Here is a 24,537-nt window from a genome sequence, read left to right on the forward strand (position 1 = left end):
AAAAATACTTGATTTCTTGATGATAGCCCTTTTTTTTGGAATAAAGTAGAATCAGCATTGTTTTAATGTACATTTCTCTAATGGTCATTCTCTAATGAACATTTTTCATGTATTTATTGACCATTTGTATTTCCTCTTCTGAGAAGTGTCTATTTCAGTTCCAGCTTTTGACTGGATCTTTTTGGGAGGTTTTAATTTTTTTTTATGAAAAATAAAAACAATTTCATAACAAAATAATAAGATTAACATAGTTAATACACAATGTGTGTATTGTTATCTTCAAAGTAGTTACTCAGAGTATAAGACATAAACCAAAAATATTCTTACAAAAAAAGTAACAAAACAGATAATAACACAAGAGGAATACAGCAGGTGAGACATTCACAGGCCAGTGCATCAATTGAAAGTCAGAGAGCAATGTATGAGAAGGCCCGGGTGGGTCCTTGGGAATTTGAAAAAAATCGCACATTTCCAATTAGGTACCCAAATCTGAGTGCAGAGACAACTGTGGCCTAGGGACTATGAAGGTGAACAGCATTTAGGAGACTGGGGAAAGGAGACAAAATGACCAGGAAATAATTTCTTGCTCATTCCTCCTCCATATTCCAGGAGTGTTGTGCACACGGGACATCCTAGCCATGGCCCACACCCACTGGCATGCACCCACAGGGCAGATAAAAACGTTCCCTGCCAGGAGCTGAAGATACAGAGCCCTGGAACTTCTCCAAGTTTGTGGGTTAGAGAATGACTGAAAAAGGACTGTGGGTGGTGAGACTGAGAATGGTGCCTAGGTCAGAGGGCATCCAGGGGATGCATTCAGCAGAAGGCTTTGAAGGGAAAACACAGAGGTGACTGCAGGACTTGTCCTGGAAAGAAAGGGGTAGAGAACAAGAGGGCTCTGGCAGAAGTCAACAGAGAAATAGGTTCTGGGCTAATTGCACCACACTCTCCTGTCCCCAAATTAACTGACATGGTTGGATCATGGGACATTCTCACCATAGATCTCCCACACCAGCAGGTTATAGGGTAACAAGCTGTGTTAGAGCCACGTGGGCCTCCAGAGAAGAAATGGAGCCTGGAGATTTAAGAACAAAATTGAAGAACAGACCAGAAGATAGAAAGATCTCCCATGTGCATGGATTGGCAGAATTAATATAATCAAAATAGCCATATTACTAAAAGTGATCTATAGATTCAGTGCAGTCCCCTTCAATATACCAATGACATTCTTCACAGAACTAGAAGAAAACAATCCTAAAATTTATATAGAAACACAAAAGACATAGAATAGGTAAAGTGATCCTAAGGAGAAACAGCAAGGCTGGAGGTGTTAAAATACCTGCTTTCAAATTACTCTATGAAGCCATAATAACAAAAACAGCATGGTACTAGTATAAAATAGACTCTTAAGGCATCATCAAGTGGGTCACAAGGTCATACTGGCAACTCTTTCTCTTCTGCATATGGGTTTTCATGGGATGTAGATGATTTTAGTGACAGAAGAGAACCAAATGAGAGGACCTTGAAATAATGTAGAGAAAAGGGTGGTGGAGTGTTTTCTTTTTCTTTCTTTTTCTTTGACTTTTATAGACCTTGATCAAAGAATTTTTGGTTTTTGGCTAGGCATAAGGATTCCATAATCAATTTTTATGCTGCTAGAGATCTTATTAAATCATTGAAAGTTTTTAAGATTCTGCAGAGCTGACTTGTCTAACATCTAAGACGGTCAACTGAAAGTTCGAGGGTGTGTGTGTGTGTGTGTGTGTGGTGTTTTAGGGGGAGGCATGGTAAATATAGTAAATATAATGTATCTTCTCTTGGTATCTTTGTTACATACTAATGTGCATTGTCTTATGGGTTGTTGTAGGATAAACAGATCTATTTTAAGGGTAATCTGATGCCCTTTTTTTCCGTCTGCCTTTGCTAAAAGTTCTTGCTCCTTTCTACTGATCATTGAATTTACCTCTTATGCCTTTCCTTTCTAATTTTCTATCTTTCAGCAGGTTGTGGGCTAGGAAATATGAATAAAACTGTTTATGTTAAACAAGTAAATACTCAAGCTCTTTATCAGAGCAAAGTAGGTGAACTAAAGATCAGTCTCTTTTGTTTTTTAAGAATCTTTTCTTGTATTACTTGTGAAAGTAGGGCCAGGGATTTAGCTCAGTGATGCTGCCGCCTGCCTTGACAGCACAAGGTCCTGAGTTCAATCCCTGGTACAAAAAAAAAAAAAGAAAGAAAGAAATAACTCTTGAAGAAAATTCAGAAAAGACAATAAGGTGTGAAGAAGAAAATATAATAATCCATAATACCATAAAACAGAATTAACATGTATTAACCGTTTGGTATATTTCCTTTAAGCTATATAAATTTTACTTATTTAAAAATCTTTACAAAATTGGGATTTTAATGTAGTTTTTATATCCTTATGGTTTACAGATAGTAAGCATTTTAGAGATTAATTCTGATGCATATTAATGTCTGAGTATTTTATCATGTAGATGTTCATTCATTCATTCATTGTATTCACTCAACAGTTCCTTTATTTTAAAAGTTAATTTTATTGGTTTATTTTAGGTATACATAATGATAACATTTATCAGAAGGAATTTTTACCTGTATGTGATATATCTTGAAGTTCCCTTTTTTTTTTTTTTTTTTTGGAACTGGGGATCGAACTCGGGTCCTTGCACTTGCGCAGCAGGTGGCGAAACCACTGAGCTAAATCCTCAGCCCAGAAGTTCCCTTATTTTTAAACTTTAGATTTCTTACAGTTTTTTCAGTTTTTACAAAAGCAGAACATTCTTATTGATAAATTTTTAACACCTCGATTTTTAAAAAACATAGATCTGTAGAAGTACAGTGTAGCAGCTCACAGTTTAGAATATGTCTAAGGGTTTTACAGTAGACTCCCACATTGCTTCCTAGAAAGAATATTGTGTTTTGCATTTTTCTAAATACGCTTTGGGTCCCTTGATTCTAAAAAACTTACCCATATAACTTTTATTTTATAAGATCTTTATAATTTTATAGACATAAAATGCCATTGAATTTTTAATATTTCTCAGGTTACCAGTGGTGTTTTTTCATATGTTTATTGGGCATTTGTATTTTTGTGGGAATCATTCTTATTCTTGGATTTTTTTTTTGGTACTGGGAATGGAACTTGTTCTTAGATTATTTTTATATAGAGGGCTTAATACTTTATAAAAATTAATTTATAAGAATTTTATATGCTAACAATTTAAAGCCTTTTGTTTTTTTGTAAATGTTTTTCTCATTGTTTACCTTTTAATTTTGTTAATTGGATTTTTTAAAATACGAAAGTTTTACATTTTTATATAGTCAAATCCATCATTTTTAAATGACTTTTTCATTAATTTTAAGCTCTCAAAGTTTCTTCTCATCCAGAAATTCAGTATTCATTTAGATTTTTGTTCAAAAGAATATTCCATATTATTAGATAAATACACACACACACACACACACACACATTTTTTTCTTTGAGACAGGGTCTCACTATGTTGCCCAAGCTGACCTCAAACTTGAGTTCAGGGAGCTTTCTTCCATGGCCTCCCTGGTAGCTAGATAGCTAGGACTACAGGCATGTGCTCTTTATTGGCTATGTAAATTTTAGTTTGAACTCCAGAGTAATTTTTTTAACATACAAAAGCAAAAAATATCTACTAGAACTTTCTATTGGAATTGCATTAACTCCTTATTCTTGTAAGTTTATTTCTAGTTAAAAAAATTACCATTCTGTATTGTTATTGAGATTACTATCTCTAGTTCTTTGTTCTCCACTTCCTTGCCACTTACCAATAAATGAAATTGTAACTGGTTATTAGGAGAAATACTGCTGATTTTCAGAAGAAATACTTCAAAAGAAAACTGGTTATCAAGAGAAATACTTCAGGGCTGGGTATTTAGCTCAGTGGTGCTGCCACCTGCCTCACAAGTGCAAGGTCCTGAGTTCGATCCCCAGTACCAAAAAAAAAAAACAAACCAGAGAAATACTTCAATTTTTATGAAGTATTCTTGGCTTCCAAAGTTTCTAAAACTTTGTTAATTTTTCATGAGTATTTTTGATGAAAATGGTTGGGGAGAATAAATCAAACAGAAGATGTGAGTTTTCATCTAAACCTAGAAATTCCGCAACAGTTATTTATTCTCCATTTTTTTTTAGTGTTACGGATTATTAAATAAGTAGGTATTCAACTCACTGAGAAGTGGTGTGTGTGTGTGTGCGCGCGCACACACACACAAAGAATTTACAAGTGAGTATAAAGCTTATTTCCTGCTTTCATGTTTCAGAGATACTGTTTCAGTGCCACTAATGAAAAATACTATTATTTCCCTGCTTTTTAGGTTGGAATGTTGCATCAGCAGATAGAAGAACATGAAAAAGTCAAGCAAGAGATGGCCATGGAGTATAAGCAGGAGTTAAAGAAATTGCAGGAGGAAGTAAGACTTTTTTTCTGTTATATATTATGTAGTTTATCTCTCTAACTTTTGAGAATTTTGTTATGAAAATAAGTCTCTACCTTGTCTCTACTCTAAAGTAGAAGTACTGTACCTATACGTGTTATGAACAGAGACAGATCTATTTCTTTGTTCTTGAATCTAAGCATAGCATCTTGCTTAAGTACATGTTTGATATTACCTAGGACAGGGATTCTAAAATATGTTTCTTGGTTGAGTAGCTGAAATAAATAGACCTGTTTTTATATAATACTGTGAAATATTGATGCCAAAAATTAATATTTAATTTTTTGAGTTAAATCGGTTACTAGATTTTTAAATAATGGAGGATCCAAAGGTTTAAATAGCATTTGGGGTTAAAGAGAAAGCTCAATTTTATTCACATTTGGGAAACACTGCTTTTATTAAGTTCAATTCCAAAACATTCCTCTCTTGCTTGCTGAATATGTGAGCCCCATAGGAGCATGACCTGGGAACCATAGGCCTAGAAGAAAGACTTATTTGTTCCTTTTATTGTGGAGGTGTGTGGTAGGGTCTTGAAGTACAAAGTTATTATACTAAAAGTTAAAGTTTTGTTTTAAAGTCACTGTTTCATTTTATTTTTCTTTGAATATAATTCTTCGCCAGCATTTCTTTTCCATATGTAATTTTTAGTTTTGTATTTTAGCTTGAGAACTACTAGTTTGAGAATAATACCAGTTGGCACTGTACTTGCTTTCATATTATCAATTTGTTTACTAATTCTTACACTTTAAGTAAATAAAGCACTGTCTCCACAGTTAGGTAGACTGAAGAGAAGCTATGAAAAACTGCAGAAAAAGCAAATACGGGAATTCAGAGGAAGTACCAAAAATCACAAGGAGGATCAGTCTGAGATTGAGAGGTTAAATGGAAAAGTAGAGGTATGTTCACAGTAATAATCACAGTAGTGATTGTCAGCCTTCATGTAAGAAAATGCTATTTCTAATGGTGCTGTTTCCTGAAACCAATTTTATGTCATCTCCAGGACTGCCACTGAGATGTGTTAGTGGTGGGAGAGTGTTCCACCTTTCATCCTATCATCACCCCTTTCCCCATGGTTAATGGGAACTAGCTATCAGTAATTTTCAACAGGGCAGCAGCACCCTTACAGGGCATTTGGAAATGTATGGAGACTGTTTGTTTTGGTTGTCAGAATAATGGAGCATGGAAATTTTTTTTTCTGGTACCGGGGATCGAACTTTGGACCTTGTGCTTGCGAGGCAGGTGGCAGAACCACTGAGCTCAATCCCTGGCCCATGAAAATGTTTTTTAAGACATTCCAGGGTTTGAGCTCAGTGGTTCTGGCATCTGCCTCGCAAGTGCAAAGTCCCAAGTTCGATCCCCGCTACCAAAAAAAAAAAAAGAAAAACAAATGTTTTTTAAGGACAGAAATCAGGTTGTAAACATGGCTAGGATTATATGCTAGAAAGGATTATTATCTGCAGCATCTCTAATATTGAGAAATATGGACCACCAGGTACCACCTGTGTTTTATGAGGAGTGTCTTTGTCTTATTTATTGGGACTTAGTAAATGTTGAAAGTATGTGGCTTTTTTTTTGTATCCATTCAGGTAGAACAAGCTAAGTTTTTTTAATTTTCATTTTTATTAGCACATGTTTGCAGTACATAATTATGTTCGTTGTGGGGACTTAGTACATATATATAACACATCTTAATTCTTTTTACATCCCTTCCCTTCTCCTTCCTTCTAGTAATCCCCTTCCTATTTGCAAAAGAGCTAATTCCTTGTTTCCTACTAGCTGTCTTTGATTTTGTGCTTTATTTATACTTTAGATTTTTCAGATAAGAGAAATCATGTGATATTTACCTTCTGTGTCTGATTTATTTCATTTAGCATTATAGTCTCAAGTTGCAACCGATTTCCTCCATTGTGTATATATACCACATTTTCTTCATCCACCTGTTGGTGGGCATATAGGACAATTCCAAGATTTAGCTGTTGTGAGTTGTGCTGCTATAAAAATGGGTATGCATGTATCACTGTAATATGTCTTTAAATCTTTCAGGAAGATCCCTAGACAGGGAATAGTTGGGTCAAATGGAATTTCTAGTTTTAGTTTTTTGAAGAATCTCCACACTGAATTTTCATAGTAGTTGTACTAGTTTACATTTCTACCAACAATGTAGAAAGGTTCCTTTTCTTCCACAGACTGGCCAGTACTTGTTATTATTTAATTTCTCAATGATAGCCATTCTTTCTGGTGTAAGATGGAACAAGCTAAGTTAGAAAGTGGATTCACCTCTCTCTTGACTGGTCTTGTTTTTACTGAGTGACTGGTTATTGGATATGTTGGTTTCCTAGAGGACTTAAAGGGAGGTGGTAAGTCAGCACTGCCAAGAGTAGATGAAGGAACAGCATAAAGCTGTCACTCTTTGAACCTTGAATCCATCACTATGCTTCTCTGTATTCCCCATTAGTTCTTAAGTGTATATAAAGAATTACCTAGGAAGCCTTTAGACTCTGAGAGATTCTGGTCCAGTATAGTATGGTACGGGACCTAGAAATCTGCATTTTATCCACTCTCCTAGCTAATTTTAATTTGAGAAGCATTCTTTAACATCTTTGTGTGGCTACTTAAAATTTTTCTACTCTGAGATACCTATCACCCACAAATGCTAATATTACCTAGAATTATACCTAGAATTCTAGATAATACTACCTAGATTTATAATTTCTATTTTTAGTATTGTTTTTCATCTCAATATTTTTATACATTTGAAGAACTTATAATGAGAGGACTACAGATACTGCTTCCCCTCCAGCCCTTTTCATTGATCCTTTTTTCCCTGCGAACCCCTTATATCCATCTTGCTCCTCATTACCACTTCTGTTTATCTTTCTTTTTTTTTGGAACTGGGAATTAAACTCAGGGACTCGAGCTTGCCAGGCAGACTGTGCCACTGAGCTACACTCCTGGCCCTCATTGCCACTTCTGGACCCTTCTCTTTTCTTTCATCCTCAAAAACCCCATCTGTAGTTTTCACATAGTCAGCCTATGTACCTACAACCAAAGTCATCATCTCCTGGTCCTTGGGTTACTTCCCTGGCTCCTAGATTTCAACTCTCAGCTCATTGTTCTTTCCCATGTTACTTTTCTCATAACTCTTGAGGATTTCAGTATCCATAGGAATGAGGCTTATATTACTCTGGGCTTTGGGTTTCTTGGCATCCTTCTTCCATACATATTTTGATTTCTTCTCTGTCTTATCTACTTATTCCTATTTCTATTCCTTTTGTATTATCTTTAGCAGTATGTTTTGTTTTGTTTTTTTTTGGTACCGGGGATCGAACTCAAGTCTTTGCACTTGTGCAGCAGGCAGTGAAACCACTGAGCTAAATCCCCAGCCCATCTTTAGCAGTATTTGCAAGCCCTCTAAAATCTCATTTTCAAGTATCTAACTATTTGAATACCATCCCCATCTGTTAGCTTCCATGTAGGGCTTTGATTCTCAGTAATCATTAACCATCCCTTTAAAATCGTTAAATTCTGGTACCTTTTCACTGCTCCATATCTACTTTGTGTTCTCACTTACCAGTCCATACCCAGCTCAGATTCCAGGGTCACATTCCTTATATTCCCCTCATCTCCTTTGCTCCTCTCTTTCTTCATTGTATTTGCTTAGCAAAACCACAACTCTAGTTAGTTCACCTTCCTGCCCACTGTCTACCTGCCATGTGTGGCTGAACATAACTATGCTGGCTGGCCTCATTTTAAATTCATGGTCATTAACCTCAGATGGGTTCTTTTGCTACCCAGAATCCTACTATATTGCCTCTCACTTGTCCCCTTTCCACAATGACTCTTTCACATCCTCTTTTCTCCTCAAACTTTCAACATTTGTCATCTTCAGATGAAATATTCTTTTCTCTTCAGAATTCCGACATTGTGTCTACTTACCTGTCTGTAACTATGCCCATATGTCCTGCCTTCCCTTCCCTCCTTTACCCAAACTTTCTCCAGCAATCCCCCTTCTCTTTTTTGCATGCTCAGTTTTTCCCTGTCCATTGGATATTTTCTACAAGCATCCATATTTCTTTCCTCTTATCTTCTCTTGCCTCCTCTTTCTCTCTTTTCCTTCATCTTCCTCCCTCACTTTATGCTAAAATACTTTAGGCATCTATATTCATCTTTAATTTCTTTTGTCTTTTTTTTTTTTTAATCCACAGAATAAGGCTTCTGACCCTTCACATTACAGAAGCTATCTGCATATTGGTTACCAATGACCTCTGCATTCCTAAAGCCAGTAGCTGGTTCTCATCTTTTTCCTGCTATCTGGAGCTTTGGATCCAGCTGTTCTCTTTCCTTAAAAGACTTTCTTGACTTGACTTTGAGGAAAAGTGCATTTTCCTCATTCTTCTATCTTATTAGCCATTCTTTCTCAATTTCCCTTGCTTCCTTTTAGAATTTAGATCCTTCTTCATATATATGGCTGTGATCTCTTTTCTGTTTCAGAGTAACATTCAACTGTCTATTTCACATCTCCACTACAGTGGACAATCTAAAACTAAATCTTAACATGTCCAAAATAAACGACTTTACTTTCTCTTCCCCACTTCCCAACACCAAGTTCCAGTTTCAGGTGATGGCATTTCCTTTCCTGCTCAAGCCTAAAACCTTTAGTGTCAGGCTGGACCTCTCTTTTCTCAGCACAGCAACTAGGGTGATTGATTCTGTTGTAATGCAAGTCAAATAAGCTACCTTCCAGTAGCTGTTCTTAAAGCCAGAATTATACTGAAGCTCTACGTAGTCTCACTCTCTGTTAACTTTCCTACTTTGGTTCCTTCTGCTTTCCCTTTCAGTCACTCCATTCCAGTCATCCCAGCTTCCTTGCTTATCTTTAAACACACCAGTATATTCCAACTTCAAGGTTGTTCCCTGTCACTGCTGCAATAATACAGCTCCATCCCTATCTCCCTTGGTGTTTACTTAGTAAATGTTATTTGCTCAGTCTAGCTGTCCCTTTTAAAATTTGCAACTCTCCACTGTGCACATTCCATGTTCTATTATCTTTAAAACATGTATTACCATTTAACATACTATGCAATGAATGTGTTGTATATTGCCCTCCAATTGAGTGGGCCTAGAGTTTTTGTTTGTTTTGTTAAATATTGTTATCCTCAGCACCTAAATTAATATTGGCAGGTATAATAGAATGAAGGAATGGTGAGTGATATCAGAAATCTGGTTATCCGCAGTTACAAGGAGAATCAGATATCTTGAGTTGAAGGTCCTAGAGGACAGTGATAGAAAGATTAGGTTTCTTTGCCCTTTGTTTTGTCCCTTTTTCATAAATACTGAGTTCATTTTCTTGGTATGCAATTTGAAGTTGCTGTTGATCCATGCTGTTGAACTGTTTGGCTTTGGGTTACAAATACCTGTTAAAATGTATCACATACTTCTCTTTAAGGTCTTTGCAGTTATGTTGAGGTTGTAAAAATGTGACTATCAAAGCATATTGTGTTGTCTGCATCTATAGTACTTGCTTCCTGGGTTTTAGATATTGAAAAGTAAGAATTGGGCTACCAACTTACCTGAAAATTGATTTGAATCTGTTCAGTTCTTGGGTGTAGATATCAAGAATTTGGATTGCAAGGGGTATGTGTAATTATATTTTGAATTTTAATTATTTTAGCATCAGTTTTCTGAAAAGTCACTTGAAAATATAGCAACCCTTAGGTGGCAGCAAATCTGTGAAGATAGTCATGAACCCAGTGCTTAGCATCTGCACCATTAGGGTGTAAATATAGAAAGACAGATACCCAGGGGCACAATATAAGTGGAACTCAGTGTTACTGTGCAGTCTGTCAGCTAAGTGAGGAATGGGGCTCCTGCTGTGGAGAAAGGTGTGAGTGTGCCAGGGAAGTGGGGAAAATTAAAGCAAAAGTGAGGCTGGGAAGTAGTGACAGTGAGGGGAAGCACTTAGAAGTTAAGTAACTTAATTGCCTCCTCAGGAATTTCGTCAGAAATCACTGGACTGGGAGAAGCAGCGCTTGATTTATCAGCAACAGGTATCTTCTCTGGAGGCACAAAGGAAGGCTCTGGCTGAACAGTCAGAGATAATTCAGGTAGGGTTGTGACAGTTTAACATTGTGATTAAATCTGACTACTATAATGCAGCTGTGGGTTGTCATTCTATCATTCTCAGCTTCTCTCTGCTAACCCTGCTCTTTTTCTCGTACAGGGAGCTCATCCTGCTCTGCTTATGGGTTTATCCTCCTCAGCAACTGGACATACGCACGTGTCTTCATCCCCTCTTCCTTGGTTCTCCTGCCTACTTGCCTTTCTTCTTTCTTTCACACATTCATTCTCCCAATCTTGATCTCTTGCCTTCTTTTCCTCCCTTTTCACTTTCTGTCCTTGTTCTCTCTGTCTTCTTTTGCATCTTACTCTCTCTCTTTCTGAGATTGGATTTTTTTTGGCTCTCCTTTCTATGCCTTGCTCCATTTCTAGGATGGCTGGAGGATGTTGGCTGAATGGGTCTGGTTGTTAGGACACGATGCTGAGTCACATTGCAAAGTGTGCACCCTGACTAAAAGTGGGATCTTTTTTTTTTTGGTACCAGAGATCAAACTCGGATCCTTGTGCTTACCCAGCAGGCAGAGAAACCACTGAGCTAAATCCCTGGCCCTAAAAGTGGGGTCTTTGAGGCTGTGGAAACACCATTTTTAGAAGTGGTAGAAACTTTTGTGAAGAATTAATGGCTTAAACAAACACAAAATAGATACCTAATTTAGGAATAGCTTCTTAGGACACATTCATGTCCTTTCATTTTTCAGTTAAAATCAAGAACATAAAGAAAATTGAATAGAGAGAGAAATGAATATTTGTGATATTTGTCTGTTATACCTTAGATACTACCTCAGTGCTTCTTTTAGATGCAGTTTGTACATGTTATTTGTTTAATATCATAATTCAGCAAGGCTAATAGTAAGCTTATAGCTAATAAGAGAACAGACTAAATAAATGAAGAGAGGTAGACAAAGTTTTTGTTTTTATTTTTTTAAACTGCATTTATTTGCTGTCTTGATTCTTAATAATGTGTTGGCTTTTTATTTGTCCCCCTGAAATATCAGTTGTCTGGTAAATTGGTAAACTACCTAGAATAGCTCTGCTGTGAATGCTCCACTTAGAATGGCAGAAAGGGCCCACAACCTCAAGAAAAAAATATTTTCTAGGTTGTAGAAAGCTTCACAATCAGAGCGGGAAAATGAAATCTTAAGATTTCTAGATCAAATTTGTTTTTTTTTTTTTTTTTTTTTTTGTACCGAGGATCGAACTCAGGACCTTGCACTTGCGAGGCAGGCAGTGGAACCACTGAGCTAAATCCCCAGCCCTAGATCAATATTTTTTGACCTAAATACTAAAAGCACTATGTAAACTTACCATTGTGATTATCAGCTGTGTAATTAAAGCTTCACTGTTAGGAAAGATGGGACAGCTAGAATTAGAATATGAAGCCTTTAAAGAGCCAACGTCTGGTTTTCATACTAAGGATATTTGAATTAGTCTTCTGGGATTTTTTTTAAAAATAAAACTATCTGATTGTCTAACAAAAACAAAAAAGTTACTTATAAATGTACTATATTTCTCTTTTTCCCTTGGCAAACTACAAAATTAAATCATTCTGTGACTATGAACCAAAGCTATCGATGCATCATTTTTTGTAAACATTTTAAAAACTTTTGTATACCCATTACCTAGCATTAATAGTTATCATCTTGCTAATCTTTCTTATTTATTGTGGTAAAGGCATATAAAGATTTGCCACCTAAACTATGTTTAAGTGTATCCTGCACAGACATTAGTGTTAACTCTGTGTAATTGTTGCACAACAGATCTCTATAACTTTTTCATCTTGCAGAACTGAAACTCTGCTCTATTCCATGTTTTCTATTTTTGGCTGGAATATTCAGAGCACATCACAGACATTTTATTTCCCAACACAAATTAGGTCTAAAAAAACCCCAACTGTTGTACTAGTATTACAAAACAGTATAAATAATAATTTGTTAATATAATTTAATATCTAGTTTGTTCACATTTCTCCAGTTGTCTAAAAATTGTCTTTTTTGAGTCAGAATCCAGTTAAGGTTGAGTCATTGCATTTGCCTGATACATGGGATACCACTGGAAAAATCAGTAGAAAACCTGGGAGACTGAGTGGATAGAAAACAACCTAACACCTCTCCCATCAAAAAATTTCTTGGTATGAATAATTTTTCTTGAATTTTTTAACATCCAAAGGTGGAACTTAGAAATTCTCACTCATTGATTCATGTATTTACTTGAGTTTACTTACGTGGTAAAATAACATAATACATGTTTATTTTAGATAAATGAGAAAATATGGGTAAAATGAGATAAATAAAATTATCCATAATTTCATTCTTTAGAAATTTATTGTGATTAACATTTTGGTGCATATTTCTTCTGATTTTTTTTCTGTGCTTATATACAATGCACATTACTTCATGTACATTTAGTAGAATTAAATTGTATATACTGTGTATGGGAAGGGAGAAGTAGATGTAAACTTTTAAAAATATCAAGAATACCAAAATGTTGATATTTTTAAAAGCTGAGTGGTGAAGAGGTTCATCATCTTATTCTCTCTGTATCTGTATATGTTTGAAATTTTCCATGAAACACAATTCAAAAATATATCGAGTACTTACTGTGTGACAGGCACTATGCTAAATACTTCATAATACAGTATTTTTAATTTTTGCAGCTTTAAAATTTTTCCTGTTTAAATATGACATGTCAACATGTCAACAAATGTGTAGCTGTAATGATTGTATATGTGTACTCTGGTATTAAATTTATAATAACTTGTATAACCAATCCCTTGTTGTAGAATATTTGGTTTTTTACTTCTCATTCTTAAAATAGTTCTTGGATGAACATCTTTATATTTGTCCATTTATTTATATATATATATATATATATATTTTTTTTTTTTGGTACCAGGGATCGAACTCGGGACCTTGTGCTTGTGAGGCAGGCACCAGAACCACTGAGCTAAATCACCAGCCCTGTCCATTTATATTTTTAACCAATGTCTCTAAAAGTGAAATTGCTGCATGAGAGTAATTGTACAGTCTTTAAAGATTTTAAAATATATTGCCAAAATGTCCTCTAAACATGAGCTGATAAAGACTTTCTCTAGTAATTTATGAAAATATTCATTTCTTTACTTTTTGCCAACAGTGGGCACTATTATTTCTTTAGACTTATCCCACATTTAGGCTTGTCTTTGCCAGCCTTAAAAGTGAAAAAATGTAGTATCTTTTAACTTGCAGTTCGTTAATTATGAGTGAGGTTGAGCATTTTTCATGTTTTTAGCTACTATAAGCCCTGTGCTGTTATGTTGTAGTTAGGTGTTTTACCCAATTTATGTTTATTATGCCAAGTAGTTTTTATAGAAATACAGTTGTTTTGTAAATAATTATCTAAAATTGCTTATATCCATCAATTTTTTTCTTTAGGTATCTATCTTTTATGTTATACTATAAAGTCTTGGCTTACCTAGGCCTAGATTTCTTGTAATGCTTTCTAATTTTTAAAAATATATGTTTAAAAGGGGATTTAGAGGAGGAGCAGGGAGGCAGAGGGAAAGAGAAGGGGATTTAAAAAAAAGAACTATATTGTATTATGTACATGTTACTACACCCCAAGATGATTGTAAAGTGCATGTACTGCAAACACACTAATAAACATTTTTAAATGTTTAAAAATATGTTATATAATACTTATTGTGGTATTAGGTGTTTGGTAGCAATATAAATTTGTTCTTCAAATGATTATCCACATAATTGATTGACTGTTCCATTTTGAGGATTTGGCAAGAATGGTTCTAAAATTCATGTAGAATGATAAATGGCATTAGGGTGGCAGTTAAAGTGTGAGACAGTAGGGAAAGGGTTGAAGATTGGTGTTGAATTCAAATTATTTTCTGGCTTTGTGCTTCAAGGAATTGACTTCTCCAGAGAATGAGATTGCTGAGGGCAGTATGATAGGGAGCAACAAGCGCTTTGTTTTCCAAGGGATCCTGGTATGAAGGCCGGCCTCTGAGCACTGCTGCTCTGTATCTGTAAACCTGTAATGTGGCTTTTCTTCAGTCTCTCTGATGTGCATTGCCTTCTTGATGGTTTACTTTTTCTGTGATTTGTGTTTTTTAAATAACTCTGTCTACTTAAATAGAATAGTTAGAATGCTGAATGTTAGATTATCAAGTTCTGGTTAAAAAAAATTAGTGGCAGTGCTTAATGCAAAAAAAGATTTAAAAATATATTAATCTTAAAATAACTCTAATGCCTGATACTTAAGAAAAATAATCATTCTTTTGTAAGTGGATTATAGTATTATTTCTGACTTTCTTAATATTGGAAGAGGTATTCTTGAGACAAGTGTAGTGTTAATGAAATGTAATTTAAAATTTTCTAGAAATCACATTAAAAAGTAAAAAGAAAAAGGTGAAATTAATTTCAATAATATATTTTATTTAACCCAGATGTAAAACATATTACAATATTTACTTACATTTTTTTAAAACTGAGTCTTTGAAATGCACCACATATTTTAAGACTTAGATTACATCTCAATTCAGACCAGCCACAGTTCAGGTGTTTGGTAGCCCCATGTGGCAGTGACTGTCGTATTGGACATTGCAGGCTTAATTCTAGTTAATGAAAATTTAAAATTTGTATTTAAGATGATTACATACTAAAAACACTTTTTGTATGACTGATGTGTTAAAGGCTATGTTTATTCTTCAAAACTGGAAGTTGGTTAATTTTTAAGTAGCAAATCTAGACTAGCTGTACTATAGCTTAATTAAATTATAGCTATAACTTCAACATACTTACTCCCACATCACCAGTTTGAGTTGAATAGTGTTGTATAGCTATTGTAGCGTTGTTTTTCCAGTTGTGTTGCTTTCATCCTGAGTGCCAGTTGTACAGTGGTTTTCTAGCTGTATTTGCCAAACCCCAGGGCTGATGGATAGGTTAAGGTAGGGTTTAGCAAACTAGATTCCAGCTTCCTTTTCTGTCCCCTCCTCACTCACTCTTTGCATTTATTCATTCTGCATAGGCTTCTGTGTAAGATTTCCTTTTAGAAAAAAATTTATATTATAGTTAAAAGTTTGGAAACAAGCGCATGCTTAGCAGTTATTCTAATGAATCTAAACCTATGTTGACTCTTCTTTGACAGTACTGTAAGAATCTAGTAAAAAAATGTTTTGCCTCTTTACACTGGAATATTGATCTGAAATTTATATAAACATTATCTGTCTACATCTCAGCCTCTGTCCTCCTAAACTTTCTCTGACTTATAGACATTTTTAAGCATCTACTTTTTGTCCCCATACCATATATAATAAAATCTTTAGATCTGTAGCAGATTTCTCAGAGATATTTCCACTTTTATTTCTAAAATAAAACTTTCTTTACTTTTAGAAATATTTAAAATACCTCTTAATGTCAGATATTTAAGAGATGTAATCAAAATAAGGAAAGTTTACCTCAACAGATGATTTATGTTCATCTGCAGTGCGATGAAGAACCAGTCTGGATGAAATTAAAACTTGTGAAAACTAAGCTGGGTGTGCTGGTGCACACCTGTAATCCTAGCACTCACAAGCCAAAATTTGAGGCCAGCCTGGGCTAAATAATGAGTTCAAGGCCAGTCTGGACTAGTGATGATAGAGGAGATGAAATATGAAAATATCATGTCTTCCAACCTGTTAGATGTCTGATAGGCCAAGATCATGTTCTCTAAAATCGAAGAGTGAATTCTAGGAATGATGAGGGTTAAGAGTAGGAAAATATTTATTGAGAGGATAGCTCCTGAGAGGCAGGAATGGACCCAAATGGGTAGCCGGGGTCCCCACTTCAAGGGAAGTTTTATAGAGCAAAACATACGTGGGTACAATGTGGGTTACAGCCATGATTAACTAATAAGGTTATGAGTATAGTCGCTTAGGTAATAGTGATCCAGTGGGAAACAAGTCACATAACAAGGGTGCACGGAAAAAACAAAAGACTATTTCTAAGAAATGATGGGTCCAGAGGCTGGGGTGACTGATATCTATCTTCATTAGGCCCAGTTTTTGTTATTTGAGGAAGTATGTAAGGTTGGCCAGTTTGTCTTTATCTTGAGGTCTGGTCTCCAACAGATGTGTCTCTGGCCACAGTTGTGATATGCTTTTTACCTTTGTCCTGACCCTATAGAGGACCTAGCCCTCTCTGCCTGCTTCTAATGTTTCTACCTAACTTAGATATCTATAATAGTGAGACCATGTCTCAAAAACAAAACGAAAACATGAAAAACAAAAAACTCAACTTCTGAAAACTAAAAAGTTAAGAGCCAAAACCAGTTTGGTTAGAATACAGATTCTGAAGATTAGGGTATTAAATACACTACAGGTCCATGAGACAGTTGCTGAAGTAGTATTATTGTATGTACCTCAGGAGATAATGTTACTGAAAGAAACTAATTTTAGATGTGCTGTATGTGGTTACAATTTTTTAGCTCAGAAAATGTCCACAGACTGATGATAGAACCTGTTCTCTCCTAAAAGCACATTTTTCCTCAAGCAATGAAATTCTATAATCCTTCCACCTTTCCATATTTAAATGGCATTTTGTGGTCAGTTTGCATAACCTGAATATGAGTGTTGGTAATGTATTGGAAAAGAATGTTAATACAGAAATACAGAATAACTACATGCAGTATACTGTAGATGGAGAGAAAATGGAAATTTGAGATACACATTTAAGAAGTTTGGTGATTTGCTATATTTTAATTTCTGGACTTATATTAGAATAATGCTTTATATCTCCCATTTCCTACATGATAAGTAGGTAGAATAATGGACCTGTGTTTTCAGTAGGTGAGCAGCATCTCTTCTCTGAAGAGAATTGCTTTCTCAATTCATTCTTACCCTTTCTTAAGATACTTATTTTTTAGTAAGCTGATGCTCTATGTTTTTACAGAAGTTAAACTCAAGTCTTCCTTATTCGTTTATCATTCTTTTTTTTTTTTATCATTCTTTTATTATTTCCCTTTTTATTGTTAACCTATGTGTTTCTAGGCTCAGCTCACCAATAGGAAACAGAAATTAGACTCTGTGGAGTTGTCCAGTCAGTCAGAAATCCAGCACCTGAGCAGTAAGCTTGAGCGGGCCAAGGACACCATCTGTGCCAATGAGTTGGAAATAGAGCGTCTTAACATGAGGGTTAATGACTTGATTGGAACCAATATGACTATTCTGCATGAGCAACGGCAAAAAGAGGAAAAACTGAGAGAATCTGAAAAACTGTTGGAGGTATGTTTTAAAATTACTGAAATTGGAGAAATGTGTGTTTTAAGAGACAATACTTAACCTAGAACTAGGTTCCAAAAATCTATGGTTTCTTCCCTACTCTGTAGCTGATAGCTCAGCTATTGACAGCTGTATTAATATTGTGCTTGTCATATAACTTACAGTTTGAGTCCCTGGCTTCCTTTTCTCATGAGATAGAAAAATTGTAATACTCTGACTTTTTTTCAGAGTATTTTGTAGGCGCTGCTGAAAGAAAACTAAAGGAAAATTATAGTACTATCTGACATTTTTCTGAGTGTTTTTCAGACTCTGCAGGAAGAAAAGAGAGAATTGAAGGCAAATCTTCAGTATCATGAAAATTTCATGCATGAGGAAAAAAAAATGCAAAAGAAGTTACAAGCAAAAGGAAACAACACCCAACACCTAGTAGACTCCATAAGGTGTATTTAATCTTAAATATTATTCATCTTACCCACTTGGTGGTTCAGCATTAAGTAGCAGGGCTTTTTTTGGTTTTTTTGGTACCGGGGATCAAACTTGGGTCCTTGCGCTTGCAAGGCAGGCGGAGGAACCACTGAGCTAAATCCCTGGCCCTAGTAGCAGTTTTAATATTGCATATATACAATTTTGTGTTTGATTCTACTCTGGGTTTTCTTACTCTGTTTTAACTTGTGAGTCAGATTTCTATATGTTAAAAAGTTTTGTGTGCCTAGTTTTTTTCCCCTTTATTTCCTAAAAAAGATTTTGATATTTAGAAAGTTAGGAACTGCTTAGATTTCCCTCTTGGTAAAACTATAGATGTGAAGTGAATTATGTCCATAACTCCTGAAAATCCTCTTTTCCTTGATAGAGTAAGTCATGGTTAGTATCGCTTATCATCACCAACAGCCATCCATTGAGCTAGCACTTTTTTTTTTTTTTTTTTTTTTTTTGGTACTGGGTATTGAACTCAAGACCTTGCGCTTGCAAGGCAGGCATGGTGAGCTAGCACTTTTGAAAACATTCCTAAGGCTGGGGATTTAGCTCAGTGGTTCCACTGCCTACCTTGCAAGCGCAAGATCCCAAGTTCGATACCCGGTACCAAAAAAAAAAATTCCTAAAACTAATTTTTATGTATCAGTTATTGCAATGAGAGGTTTGCAGTGGAAAATAACAATTTGAGCTATCCTCCTTTTATTTGACTTATATCTGATGCACTTTTAATCTTGCCAGAGCTCTCTTAAAACTTCAGTTTCTTTGGTGCAAGGTATTGTCAACAAAATGATTTCCCTTTTCCCTTGCAAAGCATGCCAAATTCCAGTTAAGAAAGCAGTAAATTGCTGCTGACTTATTTGGGAAGAGTCTTGACTCCTAGTTCTTGCCATAAAGCAGGAGAGAAAGTGGAGTACCACAGAGCGTACTCACCCTAAACAGTTGGGATGGGAAAAGAGTGCCTATTCATTGTTTCTATTTGCAAAATAAGTGGCCTGTAGCATTCATCTTGTGTCCTTTTATAGACCACTGGAGGACTCTCAGGCTGAAAGGAGGATCACCTTTCAAGGGCAAGGGGACTTAGGCAGTGTGCTCTCCCAGTTGGATTTTACCCACACAAGTGAAGAACTCTTGCAAGCAGAGGTGACTCGTCTAGAAGGCAGGTAGATAATTATATACACAGTTCAAAAACCTCTAGTTATTCTTATGAATTTGTGGTCATCATATTGGTATAAAAAACTAATAGTCTTCTGAAAAATAATCTTTTTCTGACATATACAAATGATCTTACTTCATTGAGAAAACAAAAACAATTAAAAGAGAATTTCCTAATCTTTCTGCCACCAAATCTGCCAGTCTGCCTGCATCTGTGCCCATAAATTTGTTAGTGCAGATGATCTGATGGATGTGTGTCTGCTAAGACTTACCTATCCTGTGTGTCCTGTCCCTGCAGTTTTTTCCTTCATCTTCTACTTCACAAAGTTCTGCCTCTCTGCTGAATCATTTCCACTTATATAAAAATACTCATAATGTCTCCCATTTTGGAAAAAAAAATTAAAACTCTCCTTTAACCCCATATCCCCATCAAGCTACTTCTGCATTTCTCTGCCTTCCTTCAAAATCAAATTCTTCAAAAGAGTTGTCTGTACTGACCTTCTCTACTTCCCCTTTGTCCTGTTTAGAACCCCTTCATTTTGGCTTCCTTCTATCACCTTGCTGACGCTGTTCTTGGAGAGATCACAGTTGACACGTGATGCTCCTTCTTTCTGTTCTGCAGAATTGTTGAGATTTCCTTGGATGTTAATTGAATCCTGACCAGTGCCTTACTATAATCCAGCCAGCTCTTACCTTTGTCATACTTATAAACTTTTTTTTGTTTGTCATACTTCTATACTTTTTGACTGGAAAGTTTGATGTTTTGACACACATTAATCTTGATCATTTTTACACTAACTTTTTGCATGTAAAAGAGAAAAAGTACACAAACTATTAGCTTTTAGGCAAACAGAAAACAATAAAAAATTACCATTTTGTACTTTTTATTTTATTTTTCTTTTTGAGACAGGTCTTGCCATGTTGCCCAGATGGGTCTCAAACTTGTGAGCTCAGGTGATCCTCGCACTTCCCAAATAGCTGGGACTATAGGTGTGTGCTATCACACCTAGCTCATTTTACTCTTTTTTTTAGGTTGTCTTTGGAAGTGGGGCACTGGGGAATTGACCCAGGGCCTTTGCACTTAGCTACATCTCCAGCCTTTTCTTCATTTTTTTATTTTGAAACATGGTCTCATTAAGTCACTGAGTTGAGCAGGCTGGGCTCAAACTTTCAGTCCTCCTGCTTCAGCCTCCTAGAGTACTGGAATTAACAGGTGTGTGCCACTATGCCCGGCTAGATTATCTGTAAGTAATATTTTTGTTGTTGTTTTTAGTTTTATTTCTGTTTCTGGAAACCACTAAGTATTTTCTAAGTGTTTTCAGTACATATTAAGCATGCATGCCACACACTTTTTTTTATCCCTTTTAGAATACTTGGAATATTTAGTATATTCTTTGTTACAATTATTGAGGTATATATGAACACTCTAGGTAGAATAAATAAAGCTTATTTTTGATGTTAGAATTAAAATTTACATCTTATCATAGATGTTTTTATTGATTGGTTCTTCAGTAATCTTCAAATGCTCATATGTCTTACTGTTATGTCATGAGGCCCCAAAACGTTTTGTCTGGTTGCTGATTTTTAGCGTTACCTTGGACAACTGATCCTCTTTAGGCCATGATCTTATCATCTGTAGTTAGGAAAATATAGCTGTGATTTTTCTTCTCTCTCAATCTCAGTGTTTGGCACATTGTTGTCACATACTAAGTACTGAATAAATGAACAGTCTAGGATTTTTAGAACTAGGTAAAATTGGAATAAATGGATATAAACACCAGTGTTCAATAATAAAACAATAGCTTAAATATTTTTCTTTCAAAAAAGAGGTAGAAAAAGGAATTGCTTTAAACAGTTTGTTTGTGTTGTTTCGTTTGAACAAAATATTCCCTAAATAAGGAAGTAGGGGAATTTAATCAGTAGTTTTTGTGCTGTTTTATTTCCAAGATGATATTTTTGACAGATAGCTTATGTGGTAAGTTGGGTATGTTGGAGAAACAATCCAGGTGAGTAGTAAGCATTTAGGAAATAGTCTAGAGCCATGTGCTGTAGGGGCAGAGGGGATGAAGGTTAAGTTTGGTGGGAGATAAGAAAAGACATTATTTTAATCATAGAATTTGTACTTTGAGAGATAAAAATATACATGGTAAGGGAGCTGAGAGGAATTTAAACTAGCAAATTTAAAATAGAAAGTCCTAGACATTTTTTACATTTTAGCTATAAGAACTGAAAATAAATTGTGTTTAAGATGGTCAGGAAAGTGAGGGCTAGGTGGTTTCATTAGGTAAATTCTGATCTGATTCTTTAGGTCAGGTCTTGAGAGGGCGTTGACTATCAGTGTCAATTGGGCGGAGAATGTGAAGAGACAGTAAGGCAGGTGTAGCAAATGGCACATGGAAGACAGTAGAGACTATCAACTTAGGAGCAAAAAGATCATATTAGTAGAAATGGGCTGTGAGATAGGAGATTCAGTGCGTCTCTGGTTCTTTTGCCTAATGAGGGATTGGGTGTTGAATAAGGGTGATAAGTTGGAAACTCTTTAAATGTTGCTGTGTTTATAGGATGGAATTGTATAATCAGGTATAGCAAAGACTGAGATTATAATGGCAGCTCAATGATAATTTTCTTTAGTACAAGTAACAAGTAAAAATTAGATAAGTTGCTGTTATCTTTAGAATTTTGTAACCAGTGTAATTTTAAGCAGAAGAATATAGGTATACATTAAAGTCAAAAGTATTGCCAAAGGTTTGAGATAGATTTGGCTCCCTCTCATGATAAGAAAATTGGAAATGTGTTTTAATTTGGGATATGAAGAGGTGTTTAAGATATTAGTAGGCTGTATCTTGGATATCAAGAAGGTAAATTAGATAATCCAGTTTATGAGTTTTAGGGTTTTTATTTTATTTTAAATATGTTACTATATTTTTGTCATACAGTTTGGAATCTGTGAGTGCAACATGTAAACAACTGAGCCAAGAGCTAATGGAAAAATATGAAGAATTGAAGAAGATGGAAGGACATAACAATGAGTATAGGGCAGAAATTAAGACGGTAAAAATCTTCATGCATGTAACTCAGAGGACACCTGATATTCAGGAGAGGGAAAGCACATAGACTGTGCTTAGGGAAAGTGCCTGCTTTTTTAGTATCCTCAGGGATGCCATATAATTATTTTCAAGATAATTGAAGCCTGCCTACTTTGAACTCTGAAGCTATTTTAAACAGGTCTTGCCAAAAAGGATTCCAAACCATTTTTTTTTACAGAAATATATGAGCTGTCATTTAATATTTTCTTATTGGCTAAACATGGATATAAAAATATACTTTCTTGTGTGCTATGATGTGGTTAATGTCCTCAGTGCCAACTGAGTTATGCAGAATTATTTACCCTTACATTAACAGGCCCTAGGTGTCCTATCTGTTGACTTGTATTACTTCTTTGAGATTACTTCATTTTTACTTTGAGATTACACTTTCTTTCTCTTGTCTTTCTTTTCCTTTACCTCCCCCTCCCTTTCTCTTCCTTTTGTCCTTCCCCTTTCCCTTCTTTTCCTTTTCCCTGTCCTGTCCTGACCTGTCCTCATTTTTGTGGTGCTGGGGATTTAACCTAGGCCTTCATGCATGCTAGGCAGGTCCCCACAATAGAGCTACAGCCCAGCACTTTCCTCTTGTCTATTTATTATTTATTGTATTCTGTGGACCAGAAAACCACATAAGCAAAATTTTTAGATTTGCAGCTAAAAAAAGGAAGGTCACAGTTGCTGCACTCTAATGTGTGTGTGGACTTTGAAATTGATCTTCAGTGTTTGAATAGTTTACCTCTTCTCTTTTGAGATCTAATAAATGATTATGAGTATAAAAACTTGCTTCAACATAGGTATGCAACTTGCTAAATTGCTAGTTTTCTGCAGATTTAATCTAGGAAGAATTTCATGTCTTAAGCTAAGGTAAACATTATTTTATTAACTATTAATATATTTTTGTATGTAAATACTTCTTCTTTGATGTTTTCCTATTTCCTCGTTGTAGTTGAAAGAACAGATTTTACAAGCTGAACAGACTTACAGCTCTGCATTAGAAGGTATGAAGATGGAAATCTCCCACCTGACTCGGGAGTTACATCAGCGAGATATCACTATTGCTTCTGCCAAATGTTCTTCCTCAGACATGGAAAAGCAACTCAAAGCAGAGATGCAAAAGGCAGAAGAAAAAGCAGTGGAGCATAAGGTGAAGCCTTAACAAAAATTTTATTTGATGCGTGTTTTTGAAGATTGAATTTAGTAAAGATAGAATTTCTGTAATGTTTAGTTCAGTAAATTTTCATTAGACACCTGCTTTCGGCTGAGGGCTTGACACTTAGCAAGCAGTCTAACCAGGCTTGGTGGGGAAATGAGATGGATACAGACAAATGGAGCGGCTCTCACTGTGTGTGTGTGTGTGTGTGTGTGTGTGTGTGTGTGTGTGTGTGTGTGTGTGTGTGTGTGTGTGTGTGTGTGTGTGTGTGTGTGTGTGTGTGTGTGTGTGTGTGTGTGTGTGTGTGGTGCTAGGAGCACACCAAGGTAGCTCAGATCTAAATCACTGGAATCCAAGACTTGCTAGAGGCTGTGATACCTGAAAGAAAGAAGACCTGAGGGCTGAATAGGAATGAACTGAGTGAATGGGGAGGAGCTGTATGTGGGGCAAGGGAAAAGCACATGCAGAGGTCTCGGAGAGGATGTGAGGTGCTGGCTGTGATTGAAACTGGAGTATACTTGAGGTGAGTGGAAGTAACAAGACTGGAAAGCAGGGGCTAGCTGTTGAAGGGCCCCATCAGCTGTGGGAAGGTGTTCTAGTGTGGTCCTGAGGTCAGTAGAGAATGGCTATGGCCTCACATGGAATGAGCAAAGAGACAGAACCCACTCAGGGTCTGGTGTAGCAGCAAGATGGTGGCCTTTGCAGTGAGCAAGGGAAGGAGAGAGATACGGATGAGTTCTGCAGATACTTGGCTGGTAAAATTGAGCCTTGTGTTTAATTGGACTGGGAACATGAGGTAGTAGAGTTAAGAAAAGTGTCACTTGGGA

General features: G+C 35.8%; 1 protein-coding gene across 13 annotated transcripts in view; it reads left to right on the plus strand.

The window, feature by feature from the left end:
* The window catches only part of Cep63 (centrosomal protein 63), a 50,800-nt gene that overhangs the window by 17,519 nt on the left and 8,744 nt on the right, over positions 1 to 24,537 (plus strand). For 10 of the 13 annotated variants that reach the window (XM_004834266.3, XM_004834267.4, XM_004834268.3 and 7 more), the window contains 8 exons: positions 4,366 to 4,461; positions 5,259 to 5,381; positions 10,476 to 10,589; positions 17,621 to 17,854; positions 18,158 to 18,291; positions 19,348 to 19,485; positions 22,414 to 22,528; positions 23,507 to 23,704. In XM_004834266.3, the coding sequence (XP_004834323.2) occupies positions 4,366 to 4,461; positions 5,259 to 5,381; positions 10,476 to 10,589; positions 17,621 to 17,854; positions 18,158 to 18,291; positions 19,348 to 19,485; positions 22,414 to 22,528; positions 23,507 to 23,704 (1,152 nt within the window). Of the gene's footprint in view, positions 1 to 4,365; positions 4,462 to 5,258; positions 5,382 to 10,475; positions 10,590 to 12,620; positions 12,731 to 17,620; positions 17,855 to 18,157; positions 18,292 to 19,345; positions 19,486 to 22,413; positions 22,529 to 23,506; positions 23,705 to 24,537 lie in introns of those variants that run through there. The other 3 variants (XM_087186173.1, XM_087186176.1, XM_087186178.1) reach the window with 3 other exon arrangements.

Source organism: Heterocephalus glaber, unplaced genomic scaffold, assembly GCF_053883595.1.
Source record: "Heterocephalus glaber isolate CG9 unplaced genomic scaffold, H.glaber_assembly_v1.0 deba00001504, whole genome shotgun sequence".
Lineage (NCBI taxonomy): Eukaryota > Metazoa > Chordata > Mammalia > Rodentia > Bathyergidae > Heterocephalus > Heterocephalus glaber.